The sequence below is a fragment of the Hemiscyllium ocellatum genome, chromosome 43, assembly GCF_020745735.1.
Source record: "Hemiscyllium ocellatum isolate sHemOce1 chromosome 43, sHemOce1.pat.X.cur, whole genome shotgun sequence".
In the NCBI taxonomy this organism is placed as follows: Eukaryota; Metazoa; Chordata; class Chondrichthyes; order Orectolobiformes; family Hemiscylliidae; genus Hemiscyllium; species Hemiscyllium ocellatum.
The window spans coordinates 16,997,430-17,013,070 of NC_083443.1; the positions used below are offsets into that span (position 1 = coordinate 16,997,430).

Consider the following 15,641-nt stretch of genomic DNA (forward strand, 5'->3'; position numbering starts at 1 on the left):
TTGCGATACCGCTGCGTATCTGCTTGAGAGATGGTCATCTCACTCCAAACATGGCACCTCCGACTGCGGATTGATCCCTCAGAACTTCAGCAAAGGTGCCTCACTAGATTCTTTTTGCTGAATCTCTGGCGGTCAGTCTAACACCAAGGGACCTCAAGCCAAGTGTGTGACCCATTGAGGTAACACACGCACAGTCTTGACTTAGATTGTGTGAAGACTTTGTCAACAAATCCATTTCATGTAACCTAATATTGCTCATTCCATCTGCTTTTCATAACCCCATTGAGTCGCCTTTTTTAATGTTTCCATATATTTTGAATATTGCAAATGAAGAGAAGTAAAATGTGGCAATATTAAGGGCATATCAAGAATAATAACCGTACAACTCGATGCAACAAATTTAATTGGCTTGAATTTATTCCCACATATCTTCCTCAGGCATTCAATGTTCCAACAAATTAAGTTAGAGAGAAAAGAACCGTTATAACACTCACTGAAATTCTAGATGAGTCTGCAGTTGTGTGTTTTTTTTTGCTTGCAATCTATAATCTGGGTATTTGTTAAGACTGTGCTGTAAATCTATTCTCTCAACTCTTTCCTTCTGATGTGTTTTGTTTCTCTGTCGGCTTGGTCATCAGGGAGCTCCACAAGCCTCCCAGATTTATGCTTAACGATTGTTCCCTTAAATATTTGAATATACGTTTTTGAGGCTGCAGTACAGGATATTCAGATGGGATAATGGTGACTGCTGCTTTGTCATGGATAAACGTGCTATTCTTATAGTATTCCTGCAGTTTTATTGAAATTTTAGTTGTCTGTAAGCCACCCACTCACTTCCCTGCTCAATTTTCCAATCAGAGATTCCGTTTAACTTTTCCTGTAGCCTATTTTCTCAGTTGGCAATTCCCATCATCCAGGTTGCACAGGTCCTATTCTCAACCAGGTGTATCGGTGTCATCCTCAGTCTCGTTATACAGTAACCTCTTCAGTCTGGAAATCTGTTGTTTGGAAACACCAGTTGTCCAGAAATGATATTGAACAAATAATGTCAATCCACGGCATTGGCATCATTTTAGTGCAGTATTGTTGGGAGCAAAAAAGAATGGAAAATGGATAAGCCACAGAAATTGTCTTCCTGCTTTATAATGTTTTATCATTGTGTATGTCTCAGATAAATATTAATATCGATCGTACTGTTCCATTTACACACTTGTGGTTAGGCCTTCTGTGTCTCAGAGAAATATTTATATTGATAGTGTTTTTCTTGGGGTTAGGCATTCTGGTGTAATTCTACAATCCAGAAAAAAAACAAATTTCCTAAGCATTCCGGCCCAGAGAGGATATCGGTGATTTTGTTGTACTCTGATGTTGGTGGGTCTGGCACAAGTGGCATTGGAGAACCGGCCCAGCGGTGAAAGATGGTGCCTGAGGATTGGCAACTTCACCATTGGTTGGTTCTGGTGGAGACAGCATTGAGGCAATGGAGGAGGGATGGTGGCACAGGCGTTGCTGATGATGAGTTGGTTCATGACCGATGGACTCTCTTTAAGCTATACCTTTTTAAAACTGTTCAAAATGGCATTGGATCGTGGTGACAGTGGGAAAGCCTTTCACTGTATGTTACTGTTTTTCTCACTGTACGGTACACATGACATTAAAAGATTTTTAAAAAGTTTTATATAAATTTCATTCTCACCTGTGTGTAGATCTTATCCCATCTGCTCAGCATTCCAAGTTGTTTGAGCTCATGATTTATCTCTGTCTCAGCTCATTTGAACACCTGAACGCTATGCTATTTGATATGCTTTCCCAATAACAATCTATCGACACAAATACAAAAGTGAAATCCTGCAGATGTTGTAAATATCAAATAATTTACTATAATACAATGAAGGGGATGTAGGTTAGTTTGATCTTAGAGTAGGATAAAAAGTCGGCACAACATTGGGGACCAGAGGGCCTGTACTGCACTGTTCTATGTTCTTAAAACCAGGAAGTGCTGGAAAATATTCAGTAGGTCTGTGGAGATGGAAAAGAGTGACTGTTTGACCTCATTGATCAGGCTTACCTCTTCATCTCGGTCTTGATCTTTCAATTGATCTCCTGTACACAGCATTTTAGAAGGAGTATCAATTCCAGATTTCTACTTCCAACTCTTCAAGGAGTCCTTACACTGCACCTTCCAAACCCATGACCACTTCCATCTAGAAAGACAAGAGTAGTAGAGATATGAGATGCACCCCCCCCCCCCCCCCCCAATAACCACACCGATAGCTCAGTGGTTAGCACTGCTGCCTCACCGTGCCAGGGGCTTGGGTTCGATTCCACCCTCGGGTGACTGCCTGTGTGGAGTTTGCACATTCTCCCCGTGTCTGCGTGGATTTCCTCCGGGTGCTCCAGTTTCTCCCCACATTCCAAAGATGTGCAGGCCAGGTGGAAATTGTCCTGTAGTGTCCAGGGATGTGTAGGCCAGGTGATGAGCTGCGAGAAATGCAGGGTTTCGGGTATTGAATGAGATGCTCTTCAGAGGGACTCAATGGGCTGAGGGGATTGTATGATTCTCATCTGCACCATCTCACCAGACACCATCCTAAATGGGAACTATGTTGCTGCTCCTTCATTGCTGGTCCCAAATTGTAGACCTCCCTCCCTAGCCGTATCGATGTGCATCTACACCACAAAGAATGGACCTCACCTGCACTTTCTCAGAAGTAATTAGGAATGGGAAATAAATAAAGGTTTAACCAGAAATACACACAGCCAATGAAAGTTTTTTTTTAAGAGTAGAGGTAAAGCAGACAGGTAGAGTTCAAGTAAAGGTCAACCATGACCTTGTTGAAAGATGGAATAGGTTCATAGAACTACTCAATGATTTTCCTGTCTCCTATCCCCAACACCAACTGTCCCCAGTCCAAAGAGCTCCAATTCTGCCTGTAGAGTTTTAATTTCTTTAGTTGTATCTTTCTGACTGAGTGAAATTGTTTGATCTTTTCCAGGGGACTTAATGGCACGGTGTCACTACTGCACTCACTACTCTTCAGCGATAATTGTTGCTTCGTATCTTGTCCGAATGGAGCCCTTTACCCAGATTTTCTGCTCCCTCCAGGTACAGTATCCATGTTTCGTCAGTTTTAGAAACAGGTCTCTCTAAGGGTCATTCAGAACGGCTCCGTCCAGTTCAGCAATGTCCGTTAGGGAAGGAAATCTGCCTCCTTCCCTGGTCTGGCCTTCATGTGACTCTAGCCACACAGCAGTGTGGTGGTCCTTTCACTGCCCTTTGGAGGTGACCCACAAGCCACTCCAGTCGGGCAATTGTGATGTCACATCCTGTGAAAGAATGGTTTAAAAAAAAGGAGCTGAGTTCTTGGGTCAGGTTCTTGTGGTGTGCAGTGGTAATGTTGTTGCCTCTGGGTCAGAAGGTGCAGGTTCAAATCCTGCTTTCCCTAGTCATTGTGACAGAACACATTTGAATGGGTAGCTTAAAAATACCTCCAACCTGGGATGTGCACTGATCTGTAAATCGCTGTCTGAACTTTAAAGTGTTTGTAATTTGATTAATTGGTTGTGCTGATAGTTTGGTGGTTTTTTTTTAAATAATGAAACAAAAGAGCTGGGCTCAATGAAAATAAAGAGGGCTGGTTCTTGCCAAGTGGATGGATGGCTTTTGGACAGTGGAAAGTGGTATTTGTGTTAAACAACTGATTCACAATAAAATCCCTGTCACTCTCTGACAGACATGTGCTGCATAATTCAAAAATGCACATTGATCTGTTAAACCTGTGCTGCAGAGTGCATAAATGTCTTAACTTTCTCAGGCTCTGCTCTGAGGCTGTTTCTAGACGGTTGGTCAGAGGGTCAAGGCAGACAGTACTTGTTTTTCCTAGTGTGATGTTGAAATATAAAGGGGTGGTCCTTGTTTCTGTAGCTTGTGGTGTTCTCTCGGATACCCCTATTCTGAAATTCCGTTCTTCATGTGTGTGAGAGGAAGTGAGGACTGCAGGTGCTGGAGAGTCAGAACGGAAAAGTGTGGCGCTGGAAAAGCACAGCAGGTCAGGCAGCATCTGAAGAGCAGGAGCCCTTCCTGAGGAAGAGCTTACGCCCAAAATGTCAACTCTACTCCTCCGATGCTGCCTTACCTGCTGTGCTTTTGCAGCAACACTCTTTTTGACTCTTCATATATATAACTTCAGTCAAATGGCCTGAATGACAACACCTCCAACATGTACCAATCCCTCAGTCGACTGTGCCAGACGCTAAGAGGCCCTAACGAGGCCTGAGGACAGGAATCGTGGAGAGGTTTCCTAAATCTGACATTGTTTCTCCTTGAGCTCATTACGGTGGTGTGTTATATGATCATGGTATTTAAACTGTTGTTGGAAAGGGTGAACAATAAGTTGTAGCCCAGGCAGTGATGCCAAATCTCATGATTGAATGCAAAATAAGCAGCTTTATGTTTAATTCCTACTCAATGTGGGTATTGCTGGCAAGGCCAGAATTTGTTGCCCATCGGTAATCACTGAAGGATTTGCCAGAGGGCGCTTAAGATTCAACAACAATGCTGTGGATCTGGACTCATGTGGGGTCAGAGCAGATAAGGATGACAGATTTCCTTCCCTGTAGGACATTAGTCAATCAGATGGGTTTTTAACGATGATTGCTAATCATTTCACAGTCTCCATTATGTTAGCTAGTTCCCATTCCAACTATTTTCATTAATGATTTCATTCATAATTTTAAATGCCATCAACTACCACTGTGGGATTTCCACCCATATCCCCAACATGTTAGCCTGGGGAGATGGTTTGAAGGGAGATGGTTTAAAAAAATCGATACAAAGTGAGAAATCAGAATTCTCTAACCCAAAAGGCTGGAGATGGTGGCTGAATTGGGTGTTCTCAAGTCTGAGGTTGATAGGTCTTTGCTTGGTCATAGTAGGAAGGGGCATGTAACAAAGGCAGCCGTTTGGAGTTGATGAACGAATCATCGAATTGAACCCAGCTCTCCATGCACTATGAGGCAGCGGTGCTAACCACCAAGCCACCATCCCGCCCTCAGGCATGATCTTCATGAATGACAGAGCAGGAATGATTTGTTTCTGTGTCCCCGAGCATTGTGCTGCAATGTCAGGCTAGATAATGTGCTGAACTCTCCATAGTGGGCCCTGAAAGATAGGCCTTCAGACTCCCAGACAAGATTGCTATCTCTGAGCCATTCAGCTGAGATATTCGGAGCTCACCTGCAGTCATCAAATAACTACACATGGAAAGCTTCTATTTGGTTTTAGGTATAACGGTCAGAAAGTTTACTTTATTTTTCTTAACGGGCTAAGGGGACCTGTTCTTCCTCAACCTGAAAAGCACATTTGAATCAAAGTCAATTATTCCTCATGACTGCATAGCATCATGTCTGCAGCTGACACCTCTCCAAATGTAATAATTCGAAAACTTCAATATTTTATGAAAAGTTTTTAAACCAGTTAACTATATGCAAAGTACACAGAAAAGCGATTAGAAAAATTTGAAGTTTTCTGACCTAAGACAATAGAATGTAAAAATAATAAATTGTTGTCGATTTTATTAGAGAAATGTGATGCATATTTGATGGCTGCAAACGAAATCTCACAGTAAAGAGATTAGCTGATACATAAAGCATTAGGCCACTGCAGATCCTATTTTTTATTCAAGTAATATCTGTAACCCAATTTGTCGAACTAACAACATTTTGCATGTATATTTCTTTTCTTTATTTGATATCAGTAATGCTTTTATCAGATATTATTGTCTTTCCCAAGAGACTGCTGTCACTACCTGAACCAAAAGTTGCATTAATGAAATGTATCAATCATCGCGTGCTTCCGGATGGGAAGACGGCTACTCTGCTTCAGAACCTGATCTTTAAAACAAAACAGAAACCAGGCTTTGTCCAGCCAGGGATCTTCCCATGCCCTTCTCCCTGGACTATGCTTGAGCTAATTTCCTTTGAGTGACCTCTGACAAATCTCAGGAGCTTCTCGACAATAATCAGTCAAGCTTCATGACTGCCCTCTGCTTAGAATCGCCGCACTTTTCAGGATGGGAGGAGGCCATTCAGCCCATTGTCTCGGAAAAAGCCAGCCAATTTTGTCCCACTTTCCAGCTTTTGCTGTGTAGTCCTGTAGGTGATGGCACGCGCAGTGAATTCCCAAGTAACATGGAGTCGTACAGCACAGAAACAGACCCTTCAGTCCTGGTGAAGAGCTTATGCTCGAAACATCGACTCTCCTGCCCCGCTGATGCTGCCTGACTGGCTGTGCTTTTCCAGTACCGCACTTTTTAACTCCGATCTCCAGCGTCTGCAATCCTCGCTTTCTCCTTCGGTCCAACCAGTCCATACCAACCAAACTAAACTAATCCTGCGCTTGGCCCACATCCAAAAGTTTCTTATTCATGTACTTATCTGTATGTCTTTTAAACTTTCTAACTGCCCCTTCATCCAACACTTCCTCTGGAAGTTTGTTTCACACATGAACCACTCTGTGCTTAAAAAATACCTGTCCCTCATGTCTTTTTAAAATCTTTCTCCTCTCACCTTTAAAAAAAATTGACCCCTAATTTTTGAAATCCCTCACCCTAGGGAAAAGACATCTACCATTCACCTTATCTATATCCGTCATTGTTTTACAAACCTCTGTGAGATCACCTCCCAACCTCCTCTGCTCCAATGAGAAATGTTTAAAATGTATCCGAACTCCCTTTCAAGCAGTGCCTTCCAGTTTCCTACTAGCTTCAGGGTGAAAAGCTCTCCTCTGGGGGGCCCTAAATCTATGCCTTGTGGCCAGGGACCTCTCAAACACGCAGATAGACCCTTCCTATTCACTCTGTTTGGAGACCCCTCATCATTTAATGCGTCTCCATTCAGTCTCCTCTCCACCTCCACTGGTTCAAAGCAAGTAACTGAGGCTTTCCCATTGTTAGAAACAAAATTCAATAAAATTTAGACGAGACCACCAAAGCTGGAAACAAGACAATTTATTCTACGATTTTGCAAGAAACGACCCCAATTGCTGAGAGCAATTGAAGTGATGATTATTCAAACTATTACACAGTTATACTTTTGAGCTCCTCTTCCGATCCCTACATTCCCCAATCTTTCTTACTATTTCACCTCTGCCCATCTATGCTCCACGCCCATTGCCTCCTTCTTTCCAAGTTGGCAATTTTCCCCCTTGCACCTGCTGTCATAAGGCTAAACTCTTATCTCGATGTTCCCTTTGTAACTTAGATTAGATTAGATTACTTACAGTGTGGAAACAGGCCCTTCAGCCCAACAAGTCCACACCGACCCGCCAAAGCGCAACCCACCCATACCCCTACATTTACCCCTTACCTAACACTACAGGCAATTTAGCATAGCCAATTCACCTGGCCCGCACATCTTTGGACTGTGGGAGGAAACCGGAGCACCCGGAGGAAACCCACGCAGACACGGGGAGTACGTGCAAACTCCACACAGTCAGTCACCTGAGGCGGGAATTGAACCCGGGTCTCAGGCACGCTAACCACTGTGCCGCCCACTCCTTTCATTGTCCATAGGTACATTCCATTCTTGTACCTACATCTTAACAATGTATCTTTTTCGTGCTTCGCTTATATGTTCCAGTAATCCTAGCTTTTTGCTGAAACTGTTATTTTAAACATTATGGTAAAAGGAATTATTTTCTTTAATAAATCTACATTAAAGTTAGTACTTAATTATCCATAATTATGCACTGAAAAGTAGAGATACTCTTCCCTAAATACCTGCAGAGTTAATAGTTTTCTTGCTGTACCCCTCTTCTGTATGCTTTTTCTGTATCTGTAAAAACAACACTTTTCCTCATTTCTAACACCATCTTTTGTACAATTCTCCTGTCTGGGAGCAACTTGCAAAGTTCCTCTGTACAACCACACCTTTCCTGTTGTGCACTGAGCAGAACTGACCAGCCTAATGTATGCCTTCATTTCAACAGGGTTAGAATACAGAGAAGGGAAGGATGTATATCGTTCTGATCAGACTGTATTTGGAATATTGTGAGAAGTTTTGGGCCCTGTATCTAAGGAGGGATTTATTGGCATTGGAAGTTGGACAAAAATGATCACAGGGATGAAGGACTTGTCATATGAGGAAGAGGACTCAGTCGGTGGAGTTTACAATGTGTGTGTGTGTGTGTGTGTGTTCTGATTGAAACTTACAGATTACTGAAAGGCCTGGATAGAGTGGATAAGGGGAAGATGTTTCCACGAGTAGGAGAGACCAGAGCCCAAAGGCACAGCCTCAGAGTGAAAGGATGACTCTTCAGAACGGAGATGAGAAGGAATTTCTTCAGCCAGAGGGTGCTGAATCTGTGAGACTCTGAGAGACTCATTGCTGCAGGTTGTGGAGGCCAAGTCATTGGATGTAATTAAGACAACAGATGGATGGGTTCTTGATTAGTAAGGGGATCAATGGTTCCAAGGAAAGGGCTAAAGAATGGGGTTGAGAAACATTTCCACCATGGTGGAATGGTCATTGGACTTGATGGGCTGAATGGCTGAATTCTGCTGCCATATCTTACGGTTTAATGTTTTGTACAGTCCAACATCCCCAGATTTGAAATTCGTCAATCTCAGCTCATAAAAGCAAATATCCCATTTTAAAACTGCACGTATCTGGGCTTTGAATGAATGCAGTGGGGTTGAGAGTGTGGTGCTGGAAAAGCACAGCAGGTCAGGCAGCATCCGAGGAGCAGGAGAATCGACGTTTCAGGCATAAGCCCTTCACCATTCATCATTCCTCATGAAGGGCTTATGCCTGGAACGTCGATTCTCCTGCTCCTCGAATGCTGCCTGACCTGCTGTGCTTTCCCAGCACCACACTCTCGACTCTGATCTCCAGTATCTGTAGTCCTCACTTTCTCCTATTTGAGTGAAGGTAGGATTGGGCTCAGCTTTGATGCACCTCAAAGTCAAATCTCCAGCTGTTACTCCAGGTATGACTTTCGTAAGCAGAGCTCTCATCCAGACAAGGGTCTGCAGGACTACTTGCAGAACCAAAATTCGACAAAAGCCAATCTCTCGGGGAGAAAGTGAGAATGAACTGTAGGGGAGAAAAACAGCAAGATACTTCATTTTTAAAAGTTTTTTAAAAAATTTCACTCCTGTGGCTTTTTCTCTGCAGTATTCGTATCTGTTGGTAATTGTTCTGCTTTGCACAGAAAAATGAACCAAAGACATAAATATGTTTGAGCTGTGCGAATTATTCTTTCTCCCCTTCTTTTGATGTTTTCAATAATTGATTAAACTCCATTGTCCTACAGCACTACCGAGGCATTGTTGTAGTATTAAGTTCAGAGAACTTACAATGTTGTTTGTATGGGGTTGGAATGCGATTATTAAACTTTAATAAAAACATTTCTTCTTAAAAAGAAGTATCCATGGACGTAAAAAAAAAATCCAGCTATTAAAACCATTAATCACAGCGTGTATGTGTGGGTTGCCAATTCATGGTATCAGCTTCACTGACACTTCATGATTAGATTTCATGTCTCTAGTGCAGTGTTGGTGTCAGCTGCATATCAATTGATCGTAGAGCAGATATATCTGCATTCAAAAGTTAGTTTGGAAAAGTGTCTCAAATTGTGTCAGGTTGTCTTGTTGGAGTTAACATCAGGTATAAATCTGCTCTTAAAATGCTCTCTATTTTTATTTCCGGCTAAAATGTCCAATTTGGCTCTTTAAATGAAAGACCCCTTCTCTTCAGTGCTGGGTCTTGCTGTGTTTACCTTGCCACAGTGTTCACCTGCCTGAGTCGGGCGGTTTATTTTTGTATGTGTTAATCCTCATCTTGCCCACTAGATGGGGCACAATGCAGACGTTCCGTCTTTGCATCACTGGAGAATGGGTCATTTCAATTCTGCAGAAATCTTGTTCCTCTCTGTACCTGTTTATGAAGGCAAGTGGATTGATATCGTGGGAAAAGAGAGGAAAATGTGAGGGAGCAAGATAAAACTGAACGTGACAGTAAAAGGAAAAGAGAGGAAGGAAGATAAACTTAGTGATAGGCAATAAACTAGCACACTAACAATCAGATCAAATGGAATTAGAGGAGAGAACAGAGAAAAGAGCAAGGAGGCTGAGGTGGTGGGGAGCAGACGGTGAGAGAGGGACAGTGAGAATACCACAGTCGCCGCTGCTGTTGAATTCTTCCTGTTGCACCTCCACGGATGCTTCCAAGTTCTGGGCAGATTGAAAACTCTGCAGTCTGATTGTGGCAGACTTTTCAGTTCCTGTGTCTGAATGCATTGGATGATTGGGATGCAGCAGCTAGACCAAGGTGCCCCTTCTCAGCAAGGAAGAAGAATCCCTCAGTTAAATATCGCTTGCATTTTCAGAGCTCCTGTGCCATCAGTGTTGAATAATTAGGGATGTACATTGAGCCGTAGCTGACAGTATAACACAAGAAACTAGCAGGTGGTTTGACTGAAAAGGCAGACCAGGGGTATGGTCGTGGGTAGACACCCGTCCTGGTTTACACTGGAAGAGAACTAGCTTCAGCAAGTCCCCAGAGAGTGTTACAAGGTACGGGATGGGATCTTTAATTCCTTATCGATGTGGTGTCATTAGCATACTCTATGCAAACTCAGATAGATCCCACAAGCTCTAGGTTTAGTCATTGTGTGCCTGGAATTTGCAGATGGGTATTCATCAGTTGGTCTCTTGTCACTTAGGTTATAGAGTCATAGAGAGGTACAGCACAGAAACAGACCCTTCGGTCCAACCAGTCCATGCCAACCCAATATGCTAACCTAACCTAGTCCCACCTGTCAGCACCGAGCCCATATCCCTCTTTATATACCCATCCAAATGCCTTTTAAATGTTGTAATTGTACTAGCCACCACCACTTCCTCTGGCAGCTCATTCCATACACGTACCACCCTCTGCATGAAAATGTTGCCCCTTAAGTCTCTTTTATATCTTTCCCCTCTCATCCTAAACCTATGCCCTCTAGTTCTGGACTCCCCCACCCCAGGGAAGGGACTTTGTCTATTTACCCTATCCATGCCAGTAATGATTTTATAAACCTCTATAAGGCCACCCCTCAGCCTCCAAAACTCCAGCGAAAACAGCCCCAGTCCATTCAACTTCTCCCCATAGCTCAAATCCTCCAACCCTGGCAACATCCTTGTAAATCTTTTCTGAACCCTTTCACGTTTCAGAACATCCTTCTGATAGGAAGGAGACCAGAATTGCAATATTCCAAAAGTGGCCTAACCAATATCCTGTATAATTGCAACATGACCTGATCAACAGAGGAAAGCATACAAAATGCCTTCTTCACTGTCCTATCTACCTGCAACTCCACTTTCAAGGAGCTATGAACCTGCACTCCAAGGTCTCTTTGTTCAGCAACACTCCCTAGGACCTTACAATTAAGTGTATAAGTCCTGCTAAGATATGCTTTCCCAAAAATGTTGGTTATGTTCAGCATCAAGATTTTTGTCTTTGTGTGTTCTGCCATAAGAGACAGAGTGACCACAATTCAAAATGATACGATTCAGGGTGACTGAAGTACTAGCGGATTGAAAATAAATCAATTCGAAACATTTCCAAATTTCGTCAGTGCCCCCTCTGTAAAATTGCATTCCCCAAAATGTTGTCTGAGAAAGTATCTTTCACAGCGTGGTGGCCCAGTAGTTAGCAATGCTGCCTCACAGCGCCAAGGACCCGGGTTTGATTCCCTCCTGGGGCGACTGTCTGTGTGGAGTTTGCACATTTCCCCCATGTCTGTGTGAGTTTCATCCTGATGTTCTGGTTTCCTCCCACAGACCAAAGATTAGATTAGATTAGATTAGACTTACAATATGGAAACAGGCCCTTCGGCCCAACAAGTCCACACCGACCCGCCGAAGCGCAACCCACCCATACCCCTACATTTACCCCTTACCTAACACTACAGGCAATTTAGCATGGCCAATTCACCTGACCCGCACATCTTTTGTGACTGTGGGAGGAAACCGGAGCACCCGGAGGAAACCCACGCAGACACGGGGAGAACGTGCAAACTCCACACAGTCAGTCGCCTGAGTCGGGAATTGAACCCGGGTCTACAGGCGCTGTGAGGCAGCAGTGCTAACCACTGTGCCACCGTGCCGCCCACAAATGTGCAGGTTAAGTGGATTGGCCAGGCTAAATTACCTCGTAGTGCCCAGGGGTAGATAGGCTAGGTGGCTTAGTGATGGGAAATGCAGGTTACAGGGCTTGGATGGGGGCTACACTCTTCAGAGGGTTGGTGTGGACTTAATGGACCTAATGGCCTGTTTCCGCACTGTAGGGATTCTATGAAATAGTTGCAATTGGGAATAAAGTGTCACAGTGTTTAAATTACTATGCCCTACCAGGGAATAACATGACGGTAAATGATGTGGAAGTGCTAGTGTTGGACTGGGGTGTACAAAGTTTAAAATTTACACAACACCAAGTTATAGTCCAACAGGTTTATTTGGAAGCACTAGCTTTCGGTGCGACACTCCCTCATCAGGTGTCAACCACTTAATGAAGAAGCTGTGCTCTGAAAGCTAGTGCTTCTAAATAAACCATTGGACTATAATGTGGTGTTGTGTGATTTTTAACGATGACATTAAGTGTGTAGTCTCCTTAACTGTGCCTGTCCTGACCAAGCTGCAAACCAAAAAGGAATAGAAGGCAAAGGGGTGTAGGATTGGTAAATCAATCCAGATTAAATGGTGCTCCCCGAACACGTTCCTCCTGTGATCTCACCTGGATGTTAAGGATTGCCGTGAGCCCCAATCGGGAGCTGTGAGGGTGGGGCAAGAGGGCGAGAACTGTAGAAAGGGTGGACGGGGATCGTGAAAGGGCATGAGAGAGGGTGGGGACCTGTGGAATGGGAGCACGGCTGCCTCACCTCAGCACTGCATAGCAGCCATTCCTGCCCTTGAGCTCACAACTCCGAAACCTTACTCGGGATCCCAGTTGGGCCGTTGACCCCAACCCTACCCAATTCCGCTGAGGCATCCTCGCTGTATATTTTCTTTTATTAACGATGCTAAACGGTGTGGAATAAAAAGCTATAATCTAGAGAGGTGCAATGTACAACAAAGGATTTAAAGCTGGCAATATGTTCCTTCCAATGAGACAGCTATGAGTCTAAGAGGCTAGCAAAATCATCGCATAGTAAGCTTTCCAAATCTTCCTGAGCAGTGGGCATGGAGATTTAAAGAGAAATAGTAAAAAGCAAAGACTGCCTGAAGGAGCTGCAGGAAGACAATAAAATGTAATAAAACTTGGCTTAGGAGGAGCTGGATGTTGCTGGTAAAATTTAATAAAAATGGCCCCGAGGTGTTAAAGAAAAGCTCCAATATAATAAAAAGCGAATGGGAAAGTTACAATCTAGCATCAATGGCAAACAGAGAAAAGACCTGGAAGAGTATTAGCAATAGATTAGAATGGAATTTGATATTCACATCTTAACAGTAGCACTGGGAAGATTAATGGCGAAAGAGGAATGGGGTAATCACTTCTCGTGACATTGACCTAGTTGTGGTCACAAAGCAGACACTGTTGTCTAATTACTTGATTTTGTTTAACAGATGGTGGGTTTATAGCTGTTAAACTGCACAATAGTGCAGCACTATTGTATTTATTGAGTGCAAAAGTCAAGTCACAGCGCCACCATCTGTGAGTTCCAGTCTTGCCTTCCCTCTCAGCAGCATCTCCTGAATGCAGCATCCCATAATCCTCTTGGGCCACCTGTTCCCCAGTTTTTGTCTGAACCCTGAAAGCTCTGACCATTGCCAGCTCTTCCCCACCCCCCACCTCCCCTGCCCTGCGTGAAGGATGTTTCACCCCGGTCTCGGAGTCCAGAACCAGTGATCACAGTCTCAGGATCTGGGATGGGCCATTTTGGATTGAGGAGAGGACACCATTTTTTTTGGGTCAACTTGTGGAATTCACCACCACAGACTGTGGCGGCACGATCAAGAAAAGGATTGATACATTTTTAGATTTTAAAGGCATCAAGAGTTATGGAGAGAAAGTGGGACTTTGGTATTGAGACAGCAGACCAGCCACAGTCATATTGAATGACAGAGCTGGCTCAAAGGGCCAAATGGCCTACTCATGCCCCTTTTTCATTCTATGCTTCTGTCACCTTATCTTTCTGGAAATCTATATGTCATAAAAGCTCTGATATGTACTGGATTCCAAGAGCCCAATCTTGACACTGGACATGTTGGGACCCCAAACCTCCATGGCAATGGAGGAACCGGGCCTGAAGGAGGGTAAATCCTCTCCTCTTGCAGTGAAATGAAGGGATTATTATGGGGTTCAACAAGGTCCAGATGTCAAAGCTGGTCTCCATGGTCTTGTAACAATGAACAATTATAATTTTTGTTACCAAAATCATCAGATCAGAAGAAAATCAAATAATGCAAATTGTGGTTTATCATGACATTGGAGTATCTTGTTACACTGCCCTCACTGGTGTGGAGGAATAATCAAAGTTGGTTCAATAATGGCTACCTGAACATTTGTTAGTACAACATACAATAGAGGCCTCTGTGATTAGACAATCCACTCTTAGCCAATGGCAGAAGGCTCCACTCACCACGGCAACAGCGGCAAATAGCACACAGGATTATGGCCTCACGGTGGCTCAGTGGTTAGCACTGTTGCCTCACAATGCCAGAGACCTGGGTTCGATTCCACTCTTGGGCGGCTGTGTAGTGTTTGCACATTCTCCCTGTGTCTGAGTGGGTTTCCTCCAGCAGTCCAAAGATGTGCAGGGTTGGGTGAATTGGCCATGCTAAATTACCCATAGTGTTCAGGGATGTTCAGGCTAGGTGGAATAGCCATAGGAAATGTGGGGTTATGCAGATAGGGTAGGGATGTGGGTCTGGGTTGGGATGCTCTTTGGATGCTGCCTGACCTGCTGCGCTTTTCCAGCAACACATTTTCAGCTCTGATCTCCAGCACCTGCAGTCCTCACTTTCTCCATGCTCTTTGGAGAGTGTGGATTCAATGGGCTGAATATGCTCCTTCCACGTTGTAGGGATTCTATGATCATCAACATCAATTTACAGGAACTAAATGAATGCAGGACAAATTTGAATGGGTCTGATCATCTGAGAGTGTATGTAGTGACTCCGCGGTCAAGTTAGAGTTGAGATCTGATCAACAATGTATACTCTTATCCTTCTGTGGCCTCATCACGGTTCACAAATCCCTTCCTTACTCTGTAACCTAAGCTACAGCCCTCTGAGATCTCTGAATGGCTCCAATTCTAGCCCTCTGTGCATCATCAAGTTTAATTCTTCCACCATTTGAAACTGGGCCTCCAACTGCTGCCTGACCTGCTGCGCTTTTCCAGCAACACATTTTTCAGCTCCAACTGTTTGTCCCAAGCACTGAAACTTTAAACCTCCCATTTCTCTACCCCCCCCCCCCCCCCCCCCCTTCCTTTTTGAACAAGTTTCTGGTCATTTGCCCTGGTACCTCCTTAAGTGGGGCTCAGCGTCCAACTTTTGACAATGCGCCAGCGCAGCACATTTTGGAGAGTGCGATTGAGTTACAAGAAACACAAATCGGACGGGTTCAGTGGTCATACAGCTGGATCTTGAACCTGCCAG

The 15,641-nt window shown here is 43.9% G+C and overlaps 1 protein-coding gene across 2 annotated transcripts in view; it reads left to right on the forward strand.

Annotated features, from left to right (window-relative positions):
* wdfy4 (WDFY family member 4) overlaps window positions 1-15,641 on the forward strand; it is a 315,729-nt gene that overhangs the window by 243,656 nt on the left and 56,432 nt on the right. For both annotated transcript variants that reach the window (XM_060854388.1, XM_060854389.1), the window contains one exon: window positions 2,997-3,106. In XM_060854388.1, the coding sequence (XP_060710371.1) occupies window positions 2,997-3,106 (110 nt within the window). The remainder of the gene's footprint in view (window positions 1-2,996; window positions 3,107-15,641) is intronic.